The sequence below is a fragment of the Pisolithus orientalis genome (genome assembly GCF_024613125.1).
Source record: "Pisolithus orientalis strain OTSU chromosome Unknown F5J12scaffold_2, whole genome shotgun sequence".
Taxonomy (NCBI): Eukaryota; Fungi; Basidiomycota; class Agaricomycetes; order Boletales; family Pisolithaceae; genus Pisolithus; species Pisolithus orientalis.
The window spans coordinates 1,498,424-1,516,016 of NW_026260783.1; the positions used below are offsets into that span (position 1 = coordinate 1,498,424).

At 48.1% G+C, this 17,593-nt stretch overlaps 2 protein-coding genes across 2 annotated transcripts; one reads left to right on the top strand and one right to left on the bottom strand.

Moving 5' to 3' along the window:
• Positions 1-7,964: 7,964 nt before the first annotated feature.
• On the top strand, positions 7,965-9,867 carry F5J12DRAFT_779405 (uncharacterized protein; the record flags this gene model as incomplete). The annotated part of the gene is made up of 7 exons (XM_051742375.1): positions 7,965-8,032; positions 8,302-8,645; positions 8,681-8,901; positions 9,196-9,323; positions 9,407-9,546; positions 9,611-9,705; positions 9,769-9,867. 7 exons carry the CDS (start codon positions 7,965-7,967, stop codon positions 9,865-9,867), a joined length of 1,095 nt encoding a protein of 364 aa, XP_051605058.1.
• Positions 9,868-11,179: 1,312 nt separating this feature from the next.
• On the bottom strand, positions 11,180-13,570 carry F5J12DRAFT_798498 (uncharacterized protein). Its single transcript, XM_051744219.1, has 13 exons — positions 13,270-13,570; positions 13,153-13,214; positions 13,011-13,099; positions 12,935-12,959; positions 12,825-12,878; positions 12,585-12,775; positions 12,436-12,533; positions 12,213-12,383; positions 11,997-12,159; positions 11,926-11,939; positions 11,753-11,868; positions 11,590-11,696; positions 11,180-11,531 (listed from the first exon to the last, which is right to left on the bottom strand). Exons 3-13 carry the CDS (start codon positions 13,091-13,093, stop codon positions 11,438-11,440), a joined length of 1,116 nt encoding a protein of 371 aa, XP_051605059.1. The 5' UTR covers positions 13,094-13,099; positions 13,153-13,214; positions 13,270-13,570; the 3' UTR covers positions 11,180-11,437.
• Positions 13,571-17,593: the final 4,023 nt, after the last annotated feature.

Below are 17,593 nucleotides of genomic sequence, written 5' to 3' on the forward strand. Positions count from 1 at the left end.
TGCCAATGTTGGACTTGCATCCACTCCTCTCCCCCAACCTTGTCTAGTGCCAGAGTTGGTCAGAGTAGGCCCAGACTTGACACTGGCCTTGGCCTTGCCAAACCTCTATCTCCAGTTGGTCTAGCATGGATAGCACTGCTTTGCAGTGCTACTATGAAGTATCATTTCAGTTGAGCTCACCCTGGCCTCATACCCAGTCCACCCTTGTCTCTGTCCCAGTCTCTGGTTACCTATGTCATACCTTACTAATACTATTCTTACCAATCATGTTACCAACCAATCCCTGTGATACTGGCATTACTAGTCTCTGTACTATAGTTACCCCTAGTATATAAGCTCATAGATACTCAGGCTGTATTTCCTCAGTCTGAAATCAACTAAGTCTTATCTGAATTCCCTGCCTTGGCCTTGGACTCAGACTGCAACCCACACAAGGGAATAGCACTGTGTCACCAGTCACTAAGTCCAATCAGTCCACCCTCTGACCTCTACTCCCCCCTGTTTCCTGACCCTTGGCCTTCCAACCTCACCAGTCTCCAGCCCAGTCTTGACCCCAGTCAACCTGGACTTGACACTCAGCTCCAACTCTGAGGGGAAGGTTGTCAGTTTCTGGAAGACATGGAAATGGGGGAACTGATTGCCAGGACCTTTGTATTTCTTTTGACAAGGTGACATGATTGTCAAGTCCAGGCCTACTCCAACCAACTCTGATGCTAGACAAGGTCTGGGGAGAGGTTCAGAAGCAAGTCTGACACAGAAGAAATGAACTCCAACTGGCAGAGTGTTGGCAGGAATGAAGTCCACTGAGGAAAAGATGGAGCAGAGTGAGGGCATCAGGTTTAGCTTGTGCACTACCCCCTTGCACAATCTCAGCCCTCATATTTCAGAGGTAGAGACCAGACAGACAGTTGGAGGTAACTCTGACAGACAGAAGACAGAGACAGAAGGAGTAGGAACTAAGTTGATATTCATACTGAAGAACAGCAGAGTATGGTACAAGCTTTTATACCACTACAGCAGTACAGTAATCAGAATCAGAACTGACATATGGTGACTCATAAATTTTCAAGCAAAATTTCCTAGACAATGAATGAAGGGAAGACAGAGAACATATGACAGGTAACAAAGAGCAAACCAAAAAGGAAACAGTCTAGGTGCTGGACCATGCAGTGCATGTGCTGCAGAGTACCTGACCACATGCTGTCGAGGAGAAGTCCAAAGGGGGGTCACATGACCTCTTAGAAGATGGTCCATGCAGTCTGACAGTGGCTGGCCCCAAGTCCAACAGCAGTCAGGTCAGAAAAGGCTCATAAGCAACAGAGGGTGGGTGGAGTTGGTGTGGAGTGAGTGAAATACTGGCAGAGAAGGGTGCAGACCTTAGGATAAATGCATAGTCAAAAACTCCTTTTGTGAACCATATTACACCTCCTTCACTTTTCCAGGACAACTAGATCCATCACAAATTGGGTGAGAATTTGTTGTGTATATATTTTATCTATGATATCTATGAGTTTTGTTATGTTTAGCCTGTGCCTTCAGCATTACAAACCGCTACAACATTCACATTCTGATCTGCCAGCAATGACAGGAAATGACATGGCCAAATGAGGACATTTGGAAACAGGACAAGGAAGAGATTGTAAGAGAAATGAGGAAATGAGCCATGTATGGGGTGCCAGCATAGTATGAGGAGTTGCCAAAGAGGGGGATGGGAAAATGATATATGTTTGGCATCAAAATTGTATTTTGTCTAAATGTAAGTACATACTGTATGACATGTGTGATATACGTACTTTGGCCAGGATATCACAAAGTGGGAGGCAAAGTAAGTGGTGACAACATGCAGTATGTAATACTGGATGGCAGATATACAATTGGTAGGGTATAGTGATGGTTGGAGATAGTGTGTCAACTGGCAATACATCAACAGGCATGTAAGTATCAAGTTTCATGGATAACCCTAAATCAGTGTACCCTGAGTCATTTCACTGTGTGGCATGGAAACATTTCTGCCATTGCTTGCCATGGGCCATCTGGCTTAAATCCAACTCTGGGCAACAGCCTCTAGGAAGGATTACTGAGGTCCACATTGAATAAAATGGCCTTCTAAGTGCTGGGGGGGTCCAAAGGAGTAGCTGTTCCTTTGGACCTCTGATCCAACCATCATCCTTCAACTTGACTGGTTGGCCCAGCATAGCATCCTTTTGCATGGACTCATCAATGAGTGGAGTACTGTCATGCAGTGCATGTAAGGGGTCAAATGAAAAGCAAATGGGATTTTCTTTGATACCTGCATTTCTGGTTGAGTGAAATGAGAATGCATAAAGGGTGGAGATACATACCATCTGCAGGGGGGAGTACACTGGAGGGGTTGGATACCACTATTGTCAACTTCTCATGGACACTGGTCATTCCAGGATAGTGATCAGCCTCCCAGACCTTCACAGTGTTATCCTGTGAGCCTGAGACAATCCTCTTCCCATCAGGGGAGAATGCAACTGAGCTGACTGCAGAAGTATGGCCCTCAAGAGGGCTACCAACCTGCACACTTTCTTCAACATCCCAGACTCTCACAGTCTTGTCCTCTGAGCCTGAGACAATCCACTTCCCATCAGGGGAGAATGCCACTGAATTGACACAATTTGTATGGCCCTCAAGAGGGCTGCCAATCTGCATCCCTCCCTCAACATTCCAGACTCTCACAGTCTTGTCCCAAGACCCTGAGACAATCCTCTTCCCATCAGGGGAGAATGCAACTGAGTTGACTCCCAAAGTATGACCCTCAAGAGGGCTGCCAATCTGGACTCCTGTCTCAACATCCCAGACCCTTACAGTGTTGTCCTGTGAGCCTGAGACAATCCTTTTCCCATCAGGAGAGAATATGATTGATTTGACTGAAGAAGTATGACCCCCAAGAGGGCTACCAATATGCACACCTCTCTCAACATCCCAGACCCTCACAGTCCTGTCCTGTGAGCCTGAGACAATCCTCTTCCCATCAGGGGAGAATGCAACTGATTTGACTGCATCTGTATGGCCATCAAAATGGCTCCCAATCTGCACACCTCCCTCAACATCCCAGATTCTCACAGTCTTGTCCTGAGAGCCTGAGACAATCCTCTTCCCATCAGGGGAGAATGTAACTGAATAGACTCCAGAAGTGTGACCCTCAAAGTGGCTGCCAATCTGCACACATCCCTCAACATCCCAGACCTTCATAGTCTTGTCCCAGGAGCTTGAGACAATCCTCTTCCCATCAGGAGAGAATGCAACTGAATAGACTCCAGAAGTGTGGCCCTCAAAGTGGCTGCCAATCTGCATACCTGCCTTAACATCCCAGACTCTCACAGTCTTGTCCTGAGAGCCTGAGACAATCCTCTTCCCATCAGCAGAGAATGCAACAGAAAAGACTCCAGATGTATGTCCCTCAAGAGGGCAGCCAACCTGCACACCTCTCTCAACATCCCAGACCCTTACAGTCTTGTCTTGTGAGCCTGAGGCAATCCACTTCCCATCAGGGGAGAATGCAACTGAAAAGACTCCAGAAGTATGTCCCTCAAGAGGGCTGCCAATTTGCACACCAGCCTCAACATCCCAGACCCTCACAGTCCTGTCTTGTGAGCCTGAGACAATCCACTTCCCATCAGGGGAGAATGCAACTGATTTGACTGCATCTGCATGGCCCTCAAAATAGCTCCCAATCTCCACACCTCCTTCAACATCCCAGACTATCACAGTCCTGTCCTGTGAACCCGAGACAATCCTCTTCCCATCAGGGGAGAATGCTACTGAATTGACAAAATCTGTATGGCCCCCAAGGGGACTGCCAATCTGCATACCTCCCTCAACATCCCAGACTCTCACACTCTTGTCCCAAGACCCTGAGACAATCCTCTTCCCATCAGGGGAGAATGCAACTGAATTGACTCCATCTGTATGGTCCTCAAGAGGGTTGCCAATCTGCACTCCTGCCTCAAAATCCCACACCCTCACAGTCTTGTCCCAAGAGCCTGAGACAATCCTTTTCCCATCAGGGGAGAATGCAACTGAAAAGACTCCAGAAGTATGTCCCTCAAGAGGGCTGCCAATTTGCACACCAGCCTCAACATCCCAGACCCTCACAGTCCTGTCCTGTGAGCCTGAGACAATCCACTTCCCATCAGGGGAGAATGCCACTGAATTGACACAATCTGTATGGCCCTCAAGAGGGCTGCCAATCTGCATACCTCCCTCAACATCCCAGACCCTCACAATGTTGTCCTGTGACCCTGAGACAATCCTCTTCCCATCAGGAGAGAATGCAACTGACTTGACTACAGATGTATGGCCCTCAAGAGAGCTGCCAATCTGCACACCTCCCTCAACATCCCAGACCCTCACAGTCTTGTCCCAAGATCCTGAGACAATCTTCTTACCATCAGGGGAGAATGCAACTGAATTGACTGCATCTGTATGGCCCTCCAGGGGGCTGCCAATCTGCACACCTCCCTCAACATCCCAGACCCTCACAGTCTTGTCCCAAGAGCCTGAGACAATCCTCCTCCCATCAGGGGAGAATGCAACTGAATTGACTGCATCTTTATGACCCTCCAGGGGGTTGCCAATCTGCACACCTCCCTCAACATCCCAGACTCTCACAGTCCTGTCCCTTGAACCTGAGACAATCTTCTTCCCATCAGGTGAGAATGCCACTGAATTGACCAAAGAAGTATGGCCATGCAGAAGAAGCTGTGCAACTGGCCAACCTTTCAAACCTCCTTCAGCCACTACAGCAAGACCTGTGAATTTTGGCAAGAGCATTGTTGATAACAATGCATTGGGAGGAATGAATGGCAATGCAGAAACATAAAGGTGTGGGGTGCTGTGCAATATCACACTGCCAAAGTTCTGGATCAACTTGATTCCATCTTCTACCAATGTCAATGCATCCTTGAAGCTATCTTGTCCCTTCATCATTGTGTCAGATGTTATCACATACTGCACATGGAGTACTTACCTTTAGCCATGTTGCAATAGTGTCAAGTGCATCCACACCCTTTCCAACCACCCCAAGAAGGCTCATTATCTCCAGCCAGAACAGAATTTTTTCACTTCCAACAACATCCTTCACCAGCAATGCAAGTTCCAAGTCAAATGCTGTTTTCCACAGGTGCTGGGCCCAGAATTGACTGGAGTAGGAGAGATGGTGTGGAATTTTCTCTTTGATTCTCTCTGATAGATCAGAAACATCAGCATTGGCCAGGTATGAGCTTTCCAATGCACAGATATTGAATTGGAGGCCATCATGAAGAATCTGCAATGCAGCAAAAGCCATGTCCCGTGCATGCTGTGTGTTGACTGTGTCAATGAAATAGACACCACTTCGTTCTTTATCCATCAGGAAGTCGTAGAAAGATCCATGAAGGGGCCGCACAGGGGAGACGCGGTCCACAATACCACCCAGAACTGGAGACAAGAACTCGAGGATGGGAACAATATCATAGCGGTCCCACTCGTTTGGGAATTTTTCGCGCATCAACTTCAAGGCTGCCAAAGGAAGAGGTTCTAGCGTCATCAGGACTTGCTGCATCACGGAGCGATATCGTTCCAGGTCTTTCCCAGATTGAGGTATGCCCCCCTCTAGGATTGCCAAGTAAGTCGTATCCAGGAGCGTTCTTCCTTCGTCCGACTCGAGAGCCATCAGATCGTTGTAGCGTTCTTTCGAAGTTTCTCTAGCTCTACCTGACCTGATGAACTCACAAGCCAGACGAGCCCACTCGAACAGACCATCAGATTTGTCGACAACATTTTGGACTTCCGTTGCTCCAATGCTGGGAAGACAGTCAAGTTCCTTGGAAACATATAGCTGTATATCACGTTTCACCAACTCCCAATGGATGTCGTCCAATGAGGTTGCCTTCACATGTGGAACATCCCTCATGACACGTTCAATATCCGGCAATGGTCTGGACGTCAAAAGGATCCGGAAATTGGCTGGCAGACGGGCAGCTTCTGACGATTTCAGAAGACTCAGGATACCCTTCCTCGATCTCTCCGGCCCACTTTCATCCAAGGCATCGATTACCACAACCACATTCCCAACTATCTCTCCTTTAATCTCCGATAGCGGCTCCAAGATGAATCGCTTCCACTGCTGCAGAGCATCACAAGTGGTCTTGAGAGAGCGGTTATTTGACACCACATTCGACAAAGCTCGTCGAAACGACGAGTCACGATCCGCCAGATCACGGGCGATAGTAGTCAGAATCTTTTCCTCCAGTCGTTCAGCCTGCCTGTCGCGAGCAAAGCAGAAACAGGTGCCGGGTGCTCCCACATCCTCGATCCACGACGCAACTGTATGGGCAATGGCAGACTTTCCTGTTCCGGCCCGGCCGTGGAGCCACAAGATGCGAGGGGCATTGACGTCACATGTGGTAATCCAGTTGGTGATATCCTTCAGAATTTCTGTCCTGGTACCGTCGAGGCATATCTTGGTTGTATCCAGGCCCGCACCTTCTGCGTAAGCCATGCCTTCGAGGTTCAGGTCTTCAAGTACATGGTACATGTTGATCCGGATGTCCCGTATCGTGCGGTCTCGATATTGTTGCATCAGGTCACCCAGATTCTTGACGTGGCCACGGACGACGGTCTGCAGGTCGGAAACAAGGCTGTCGCCGATTCTTACCACTGACAATGTATCCCATTAGCATACCAAAGCAGATCAGGGGACCGAACGTAGGACCTACAGATGTTCTTCTTTTTGGAATATTTTACGATGAACAGCGCTGCAGCACTCATCTCCTGTGAAATCTTCCGTAATGTCTCTTTCATGCCATCCATATTCTCAATTGTATCGTCTTCCATAAGAAATTTGTAGACATCCTTTACGGTAGTTAGGAGGAGTACCACTTCATTGTCTAGGTTTGCTTGGTTAATGAGCAACTAATGGGGACTTTATGAGCGAGGGATCCATGAGAGGGAAGAGAGAAGTACTTGAGAAGCAGCGGTGAGAATCCCCAGCGAAAACTGGACATAAGGGTGGACCTGTGCGCTTACATTAGAACATGCAGACATCGGAAGGTTAAAGCGCCTACACTGGATAGAGTGGTAACAAAGGAATTGAACAATTTAAGAGGCTGGAGAATCTCCTCGATATTTTGAACATTCGTCATCGCGGTATCGGCCTGTCCAACAAGACCAACTACTGTTTGCAACACCCGGGACATGGGCTTAATGTCGACCATTGCCTGTTGTGCGACATTGATTTGGCTGCCAAGTCTGGTGTCGGTTGCCTCTGTAGAGCGAAGCTCTGATTGAACCTGGTTCGGCCGAAGGGAGAGGCGTCCCATCCTAGACAACAACTTTCGAAGGGCATTCGCCGATGTTCCAGCGATCAAGGAGGCGTCGGCAGAGGGGTGAGACGTTCCTTGTGTCTGTTTGGGCGGAGATCAATATATACCATGGCGTGCAAGGTATAAAACGCGTACCGAGGGAAGGTTGGATGCGGTCGAGCCGGGATGCTTCTTCGACTGCTTATGAGCCATTGGGTTTGCAGCTTGGATTCGAGGTTGGGGTGTATAAATCAGACAGTTTCAGACAGGTTTGAAGTTAAGCGCCAATATGCTGTGGACACGTTGCAGGTGCCATGCTCTGTGTGTACAGTACATTAGCCAGCAATCATGTAGGTAATCCTGCCACGCTGGGCCTGGAGCACAGGCCAGGTACATATGCAGCCACGCTAGTGACCGTCTGTCATATCGAATGCTTATGATAAGAAATTCGACTCTTTCAGTGCTCGCGTTGAAGAGAACATTGATGGCAAGTCTACGAACGCTTTTGCTATGCAGTGGGTGCCGCAGTACTTTGCAGAATCAGATTGTCCAGTTTCATAACTTGTGGACGAAGGCGCCGATCATCGATCAAGTTCAGTTCAGCATTTGAGGACCCAAGCGTAGCTCAGGGTTGGCTCATGTAGGCATTTCACAATGCACGAATTCCACTTTTTGACGAGCTTGCCCACTGCTTCGGTTGCGCACCGATTCAATGACAAAGTGTAGGCTGCTTTGGCAGACTGCAAAGCAGAATTAAATTGAGACTACGGGCAGGGACTTCGTTTCGCTATTACCAGCAACGCCAGCACTGAGGACGCTCGACGTCAGTCCAGCTATTCACCAGGTGGCCACGAGGATCGAAGTTGACAGCTTCGATTTCAGGCTTCTTAGGCTTCTTGGTTTGTCACGCTGCCCTCCTCACAGGTCGGTGGGTACGCAGGGGTGCAAACAACAGAGGACGGCTCGTTACTCCTTAACCAACTCTCCCTAGAGAACTAGCATTCTACCAGCACATTCGCGGTGGCATATTGACAGACATCGACGCCGCTACGTTGGCTGCATCAGGATCAAAACTGCCACTTCCATGGATCCCAGAGTTCCTAGGGGTGTTGTGGCTCGGAAACCACCTGATAAATGGTATACCCGCCTTCACACCAGCTAATGGAACAACCACCACGACCGTCCTGGAGAATATCGTGTGTGGATTCCACATATCATGCATTCTCGACGTCAACAGGAGATCGTACTACTACCCGCCAGAGAAAGAGCAGATGATTCGCACCGCTGCAAACACGACCATTCCTCAGTACTGGCATATATTTTACGGGCTGTCAGGTATACCCCCTGTCGATGGCTCTGTTGATGCTCAGGAACTGGTCTAGGTGTATGCAAACGATCACCCAAGTCCAGACGAGACCGCGGGGCTCTTTCCCTTCTCCACCTCCGTGCCCCCATCCCTCTTGGAGGTGTCAAACACACCCACGTCAGGCAATGCCATAACCACACCGGAACGCAACCCTCCCTATTTATTCTGCTCACGCGCCTGCTCGACGCACTTGAACTTCTCTGCGCAGCACTTGTCGAAGCGGAAGTACGCATCGTATGCAGGAGCATCCTTATCATATACGAAAGCGACTAGAATGTGCAGAGCATGCTGCGCGGACACCACAGGAGATATCTATATTGAACGACAAGCCTACCGCTGGACGAAGGCTTGGGTAGGACCGAGGAAGGGGCTTTGGATGATGAAGACAAATAGCGGAGAACATCGCGATCGAAGTAGATGAATATGGCCACCTCACCCTGAACGAACGATGTTGTTGCGACGAGTTCCGTCGTTCTCCTTTGATGAAAACGACGATGAGGACACGGATGAATTTGCAAGTATTGGGGCGGTGTTGAGGTGCCGGTCGATGAAAGCTTACATGCTGAACACACTCGTGGTCACACACAGATGCAATATGCCATGCTATGTTATACGTATCTACCAGACGTGCACTTGGCTTGCACTTTGTAAGTGTTCTGATTTCACCACGCCTCTACAAGGATTTGATCTCTCTTCCTCTTCTCTGCTATCCTATTCCGCAATATCTCAGGATAGAACTACCAGCGGAGAGACAGAGAAACGGAAGGGGCTATTGTCTACCAAGGCGGAATTCTTTTTCCAATGATCCCGTGCCGAAGGATCCTCTCCAAAGAAGCAGAGTGTTGGCCATTACATCGACAAATGTCAAAGGTACCACTTAAACCAGCATGCAGCAATGGATGGACGTACTCAAGCCAATACACCGACATACTAGAAGCCCGGAGTATACAATGGGCTAGTACTGGTCTCTTCCCACTGTTTGCTAGGCCCATATGGAGGAGGCTTTCCTCTACCAATCTGATCGAGCATGTACGCTACACACACACACCAGTGACTGAGGCGAAGGCTAAGCATTGAAGGACAACACTGTAGTGGCGCAAGCGGTCGGTAGAGCCTGTTGATACTCGTGGAGCGCTGGAGATCTATCAACGTGTTTCTGGGCATAGCTTCGAGATAGGGCAACATCAGTAAGCGAATAAATGGTTTAAACCTGTCACCGACTGGTCGTGACCGTGATTCTATCATTCCATGTCCTTCTGATGAAGATCAAAGGCTCGCTACAAAACATCTCAGTTGGATCGAGCAGGCGCACAGTAAGCGGTATAGAACACATCCTTCCAATCTATCTTCCAGGATTCAGCTTGACAAATGTAGGCCAAACACAGCATTGCGAGTTGCAACTGAGTTTTCAGCCATTCTTCCAACGCCTGTGTCTAATATTTAGCTAGGACACGTGCTGACATGTAAGTACTCCATCAATCCGCGGTGTCGGATGGGAGTTATGCCGTTCTAAATCTTGAATTATCCTATTGCAGTGCAACGGGAATCGCTATAAACCAGCAACCAACGCGCAACTGTTTATGCCCCAATAACATACGCGCATGCAACTAACTCCGATGTGAACACTGCTATATGGCATGGATGCGCTTCCAGACGTTGGTCCGTCGCCAACTGTCAGTTCTTCAAGGGCGCCCGACGTTGTCGACTGAGGAAACTGCACCTCTGTCACATGTACCAGCCACCATTTCCCGTCGTTACACCAGATGCCCACATACTTTTGTGCAGACTGTGCTGCTGAGTCTCCCTCGCAGAACAGGCACTGCGTTGGTCCTGCGACTTCAACAATCCCTGTGGGTCCCTACACACAACAAGCGCAACTCCTTGCTCGCCGGGTGGTGGGTGGTGGGACCATTGACCTAGCTGGTTCCAGGATGCCGATGGCCAGTGCTATATTGTTTATGAAGTCGACCAGAGCAGCCAGGTCCCAGTGGAAATGTAAGTACAATACTCCACGCCAATTATGCTGCAGATGATGGAGGCGGATGCACTTCCACCAACGGGAAACCCTGTTCAGGTCCTGGACCACAGCGCGCAGGGTGGTCCGTTGATTGGGTCGCCTATACTCATCCTGCACAATGAGACGCGAGTTGATCGTTTGATCTGAAGCCGAGATAAGACCATTGGGTACTTTATTCATACCCAAATACGGTCTGGAGCACTCAACATCAACTCGTGACCTTGCTGTCAGGGACAAAGGGCTGGGTGTATCTGCTAAATCGTATGTACTGCAGGTATGTCGTAGTACGATTACAAAACGCGGCGGTAGCAGTGATAGAGAAGAGAACCTCTTGTTCAGTGAAGAATAGCTCAAAGATTGAACGAGTGCGAATTGTCAGCAACCATAAACCACTCATCGTCTCGCTCCAGATCCACAGGTGGAATATTGGCAAGGTCCTTTATAATGCCTCTGTCGTCAATCGCACTCATCCAAACTAAAGAAACTATCTCGTCGAGAACGGCGTCGCGACCCGGGATTATATAGTTTCGACTCTTGATCTTCTGGTGAGCGTCGCACTGTATTGCCGACGGATAGTATGCATTGAAAGCCAAACTAATGGCTCCACGGGAAAGCTTCTTTTCGTTGTTGTTTGCGGTGAGTGCGAGCAATATCTCCAAGACGTGCACCAGATCGACAACAGTAAGCCATGAACTTACGATGCACGTCCGGTCTAAGGAGAGTTACTCGCAGGAAATGCTGAAATCATGTCACCCACAGTCGCCGATATGCTTCATGAACCCATTGTACGAGGCCCAGTCCCGCTTTAAACGGCAGAGTAAGCAAGGAAGCCCCTGACCTTGTCGTGTGACACCTCATAAGTGTAATGTAATGACGGCCTGCACAATAGTACTTACTCGCATATTTTGCTGGTACCGTCAGTACGAGGGAGACGGGGCGCCGACGAGTCAATGGTCCCCACCAGGTTCATCATCAGTTCTCGAAATTCAGTGCTATAGAGATACTATGGGACAGACGTCACTTAGTAGATCATTACAGCGGTAATTGAGTCACACTCACTTGAGATGGGTCATTGAAATTCCAGACAGACACGATGTCAGTATGAATAACGGAGAGGCATTCAAGAATCGTATGATCCCAAAAATTAGCACCAGAAGTCAATGCCCTCCAATATCCTTCAAAACATGGGTATCAATGTTTCACATAGCTGCCAGCCATACACGATTGCTTACTCTGCTTGCCAACACTATATGAGAAAATGACACTTCAGGTCGTGATATGGAAACGGGTGAGCACAACTCACGCTATCGATCCCTCGACCTTCAACCTTGGCGAGACTCTCTGTGCCATTTGGGTCACGACCGAAACTGGGGATGGTATGCCCAGCTGAGACCCAAAAGCCGCATTGACTTTCTCATAGGTGAGCTCAATCAATTTTTCAAGCCCTTGTCTATGCTCGCCGTCCTCTAACAACATAACGGTTGAACCGTGGAACGGAGTGAAAGTGGATTAAACCCACCACAGCTAACTGTGAGATGTGTTAGACCTGGGTTTCCGGTGAACTCTTGGATAGGCTTGATGCAATGCTTTTCCAAGTACTCTTCTGCAGCTGAGCCAGGGTTGGAAACTCTCTGAAGTTGCAAGCTGACCAGAAGCCTATCGTATTTCGTGAATACCACTATGGTCGGAACTAACGGCAGTCAAGAGCTTGGAAGATGCGACAAAAGTGCTGATGTACTTACTGTCCCCAATGACACCTATATCTTCCCGCAAGAACCTCTCCGCGCTTCGTTCCATAAGGCATTCCCCGTGAGATACGAGGGGTGTTCGGAAGCACAGCCTATGGCATAACCGTTCATGAGAATCTTATGAGAATCTTGGATTGACTTACCAGACTGCATGCAATTGATCTTTGATGTTTGGCTGATGTTTACGATTCTCTACGAACGTCTTCACACTGCTATAATTGTTGTGTTCCGCAGGTTCAAAACCCTTGCTGTCATGTAAGACAAACCGGTCGTTCTGCAGCAAGATGAGTTCTTTCCCAATATCAGCTTCTCCGGGCTCGTCATCTTCAGCGACCTGGGCATTTCATGAGCAAAGAACATGGACATGTTCTCGGTTACTCAACTGCCTGCTTGACTCCAAAGGTTTGGCTAATCAGTGTAGATTTCCCAACACCGGACTGGAATGATATCGTCGTTAAAAATTAGCTCTGTGATGCCGGCCAGCGCTCACTACCTGCCCGATTACCAATACCCGAAAACTAGCATAGAAATGTCAGATATTTGCGCAGTGGGAGGTTGGACGTACTCACCGAGGGCACTCCTTCAGGAGGTCTTCAGTAGTAGGACGCAGGACACCAGTGTTCAGAGGCGCGGAATCATCGTGAACGGGCATTACATTCTGTAGATGTTCCATCAGAACCCTTCGGGACTCCATCCATTTGCACGTACGACCTGAGTGCTGCTTGGTGAGAGTCCAATGGTGATGGCCAAATTGTTGTGTACTAGCTGAAACTCTACAAGCATTTGAATGAAACACAGAAGAAGGGGCTAGTTCATCTTCTGACTTACTCTGCTCCAGCGAATTAGACAGTACATCATCGACTTTGACTCGGACGAACTTAGCGACCGGAATGACTTTAGAATACCACTTTTTCCTATAAACGACAAATGAGAGTGCTTCGCCCTCAACGGTACTTTTGGGTACGAAGAACTTCAGGAGCGGCAAGCATGTCAAAGAGACACTCTTACAGAGGCTGAGGGAATTCTTCCCGAAAGAAGTTTTTACTCTGTGATCGAATTCTGAGTCGACGACCGGGGAGGATTAACTCGATAAGTTCAATATTATCCTCCGCATTCTGCAGCTCAATATCTGCCTCATCGGTGTCAGTCACTTCAGGATCTTGGGGAATCGAAATCTTGAACGTCGTACATGAGATTCGCAGAGGCCGAGCCACGGACATCGTTGGAGGTTAATAGGTACAGGGTTAAAGTTGCCTGGTGGTAGATGGTCACAGGAAGCAGTCTACAGCCAGTTCGGAAATGGGAATTGCTGCAGCAGCGCTTTGAAGAGCAAAACTTTCACAAACTAAGAAAGTTCATTAGAGCATATATAATTTCGGACTCAGATTGAAGCTCTATTTCAAAAAACCTCTCTTTGATTCCTATGGATCTTGGCTATTATAATTAATTAGGGCCGCTCAGGAAAAAACACGCGAGCAAACTCAAGTGCGGTTGAGTTGTGAGTTTGTGGGCGAATATTAAATCTCCGACTGGAGATTCAAACTCCGCAGAAGAAGCGCGTGACCCGGAAACAGTAGGTGTGTAGATAATGCTATTAACACTCTGATTTAAAATTAAAACTTTGCCAAAAAGCATGCATGCTTATCAATAGAGAGATCTAGCAAATGAAAATGAACTGATAACAAACAAAACAAACATCCATATTCACATATACTACTACATACTATTGTAGTGTGAAAACAGACACAGATGTATATATGGGGGGAGGGGGGCAGGACAGGAATACAACTAGGGGGGGAGTGGGAATGCATACTAAATGATGATGAGTATTCTGTCATACAGTGTTATCAAAGCAGATAAACATCTTGATTACTAGATAAAGGGCCTTGATCCTCACTGCCAGCTACACCTTTTTGCAAGGCAAGGTTCCAAGCACAAAGTTCCATTCCTCCAACTTGATGGTGAGCTTCATTTTCTCCAGCTCTTGAGCTGTGTCATGACCATGACACCAGCATAAGCCCCTAACACTTACTCTGCCCTCTTCCAACATGTTCCCACACTTCTCCACCTCTTCTAACATGTTCCTGTGCTTCTCCACCCTCTTCCAATGTGTTCCCATGCTCCTCCAACCCTCCAAACACATCTCCACACCTCTCTGAGGTCCCCAGTCCACATTCTAGCTGCCTCTGCTCACCTGTGCCTCCTCTGAGGCCTTGGTCAGCTCAGCAGAATGTCAGACTTGCAACCCTGCATTCTAGATAGGGTTCTGCCCTTGTGTCAGTTTTTTTCCATTCTTCCACTTCTTCAGTATTTACCCTCTCTCCTTCATTGTAGTAGTTCCCTTGTCTCAGTTAAGGTCCCTGTTGTCCCTGTCCTCTATCCCTTGTGTCAGAGGTACTGCTAACCTGTTATATGTTTATTGGCTTGCATTCTACACTGCCCTGCCCTTGACCTATGTTGTATATAAGGCTGCATAGTACTCTGATGTAATCAGTACAAATATTGACAATAAAGTCCCCACTTCCAACTCCCTCTGAGTTCCCTCTGGAGTTTTGCCTCCACTCCTCTGAGACCACTCTACCTCTGAAATATGAGGGCTGAGCTCATGCAGGGGGGCAGTGCACTAGCTGAACCCAATGCCCTCCCATCTGACTTCTGACCTCTGACTCCAACCTCTGTCCCCAAAACTTTCCTCCATGCTCCTCCACTCCTTGTTTGCTGCATATCTCACCACCCAGTGGTTGGATTCACTTCAGACATTGACCACTGTACTCTGCAGCCCAACCCACTCCTACTCCACCCTAAGAGGAAGTCAGGGGTGTTGTGTGACTTGTTCTTGTGCGAGGGATGGCTGCCAACATTCCTGGCTGTCCTTCTTCGCATGAGGGCTATGGTCTTCATCTCCATTCATCAGCTGTATCCATGTCCACCTCACCAAACACCTTTGGTGTGTGACAGTGAGCAGCCATGTTGCTGACTAAGCATGCATGCTGTGTTCGCATGAGTTCAGTTTACCATGGAAGCAATTCATGTAAGAGGCACTCAGTAGTGGGGTGATTTTGTCTCACATTTCAGCAAGTTTTTGACATTAGAATTATTACTTTGGGGAGTACCCAAAGGGCCAGGAGGACTGGCAAGAGGTATTGGACAAACAGAGCTAAGTATTCTTTTCAGTTTGCATTTTTCACCTTTTTACTACACTTCTTTTCTCCAGCGAGAACCTCCCTTTTGGGTTGAGCACAAATCTTGCCCATCTCTGACAATTACTAATTCTAGGTAACATCTATTACCTATTCCTACAGTGCCTGATTAAGGTGGTGGAGCATGTGGCTGACAACATGGTCCCAACTTCTTGGAGGGCTGGGTCAACCAGAAACACCTGGTGTTTACATAGACACTGTCACCCACTTTGAAGTCCAGGGCCAGCATACACTTAGCATCTGCTGGTCCATGGTAATGTTGCTGGGCAAGAGCCATTTCCTCACAAAGGTATTGGTGCAGTGAATCTACATAAGTTGACTGCATAATCATGAGCCTGGTTGGACATGAGGTCACACTCAGGGAAGACCAAGATATTAGGGTGATACCCCAGTTGTAGTGCTAGGTGCATTGTTGTAAGCCAACTCAGCCAATGGTAGTAACTTGGCCCAGTTATCCTGTTGGTAGTTACAGTAGACCTGGAGATATTGTTCAAGGGTCTGGTTGGTGCACTCTGTCTGACCATCCCCCTCTGGGTGATAACTGGAGGTGAAGTGTAGATGCATGTCTAGAGCTTTACCAAGAGACCAGAAGAAGTGGGATATGAATTCTGATCCCTGGTCTAAGGTTACATGGGCCAGTACACTGTGCTTGGAAAATACATGCATCAGGAAGAGCTTGGTGAGCTCAGGGGCTGTGATGGTGTCATGAGTAGGTATGAAGATGGCTTGCTTTGAAAGCCAGTTGACCATGATGAGGATGGTGGTAAAGCCAGTTGAGGCCAGGAGTTGCTCTATGAAATCCATCAAGATGGAATTCCATGGCTTCTCTGGCACTGGGAGTTGTTTGAGTAGGTCATAAGGCCAGTGACAGGGTACCTTGGCCCAGGCACAGGTAGTACAGAACCAGACATAGTCTTTGACAAATATCCTTAGGCCAGGCCAGGTGTATTCATGCTGGATGAGTTCTAGAGTTCTGTTTTGGCTGAGGTGGCCAGACAAGGGGTGGTCATGTTTGAACCTCAAGACATGAAGGTGAAGGTCATTAGAGTCCAGTACATAGATTCTTCCATCTAGGCAGAGGAAGCCAGTGTCATCAACTGACCACTGGGAATCTGATGTATCTGAGAACTGGACTTGGGCAACTGGGTCTGAGGGTAGGGCTGTGAGGATATCATTGTGTAACTTCTCCACATCCATTGGTGCAACAGCATGTAGGACTGGGTATTCAAGGTAGGTGGCATGCAGGGAGGTGGCTAGCTGTTCCTGCATGAAGACCAGTCTGAGATTCTGTGGGTTGACCCATGTGTAGTTGCTATCCCCCTCTTTGGGGTAGACATCCCATTGTCTAGTTAGGGTGTCACACTTAGCACCAAGTTTACTGGGTCTGAACTGGATAACCATATTGAACTGTGACAAAAACTCAGAACAGCATGCCTGGCACCAGGTTAATACCTTCAAGGTGGAGAAATACTCTAGGTTCTTGTGATCAGTGACAACATCAACTGGTACTGCAGATCCTTCTAAGTAGTGCTGCCATGTCTGGAATGCCTTGAAGATTGTGAGCAATTCCTTATCATGAGTGTCATAATTTAGCTCTGGGGCTGTTAAGGTGTGAGAATAGAATGTGACCAGCCAGATTTGACCATCACCACTGGTGATGGTCAAAATACCAGCTATGGCATAGTCAGATGCATCAGTCTCAACAGTAATAGGAGTGTCCAGGGAAAAGTGAGTTAGGACCAGGGCAGTAGTGAAGGCCTGCTTGAGTTTATTGAAAGACCAGTGGCATTCCTTAGAAAAGTTCCAGGGAGCACCTTTGCATGTCAACCAGGTTAGAGGTACCACTATATCCAAGTAGTTGAAAATGAACCAGCAGTAGAAATTGGTGAAGCCCAGGAAGGACTGAATGTCCTTTACCTTCTGGGGCTCAGGCCAGTCACAGATAGCTTTGA

What these genes read in the sequence shown, in the direction of transcription:
- F5J12DRAFT_798498 (XM_051744219.1), bottom strand. Translation starts at nt 13,093, where the DNA reads ATGCCCGTTCACGATGATTCCGCGCCTCTGAACACTGGTGTCCTGCGT. An exon ending in TATAGGTGTCATTGGGGACA is followed by an intron (nt 12,384 to 12,435) that starts GTAAGTACATCA and finishes GACTGCCGTTAG; the next exon opens with TTCCGACCATAGTGGTATTC. An exon ending in ATTTCAATGACCCATCTCAA is followed by an intron (nt 11,697 to 11,752) that starts GTGAGTGTGACT and finishes TCTGTCCCATAG; the next exon opens with TATCTCTATAGCACTGAATT.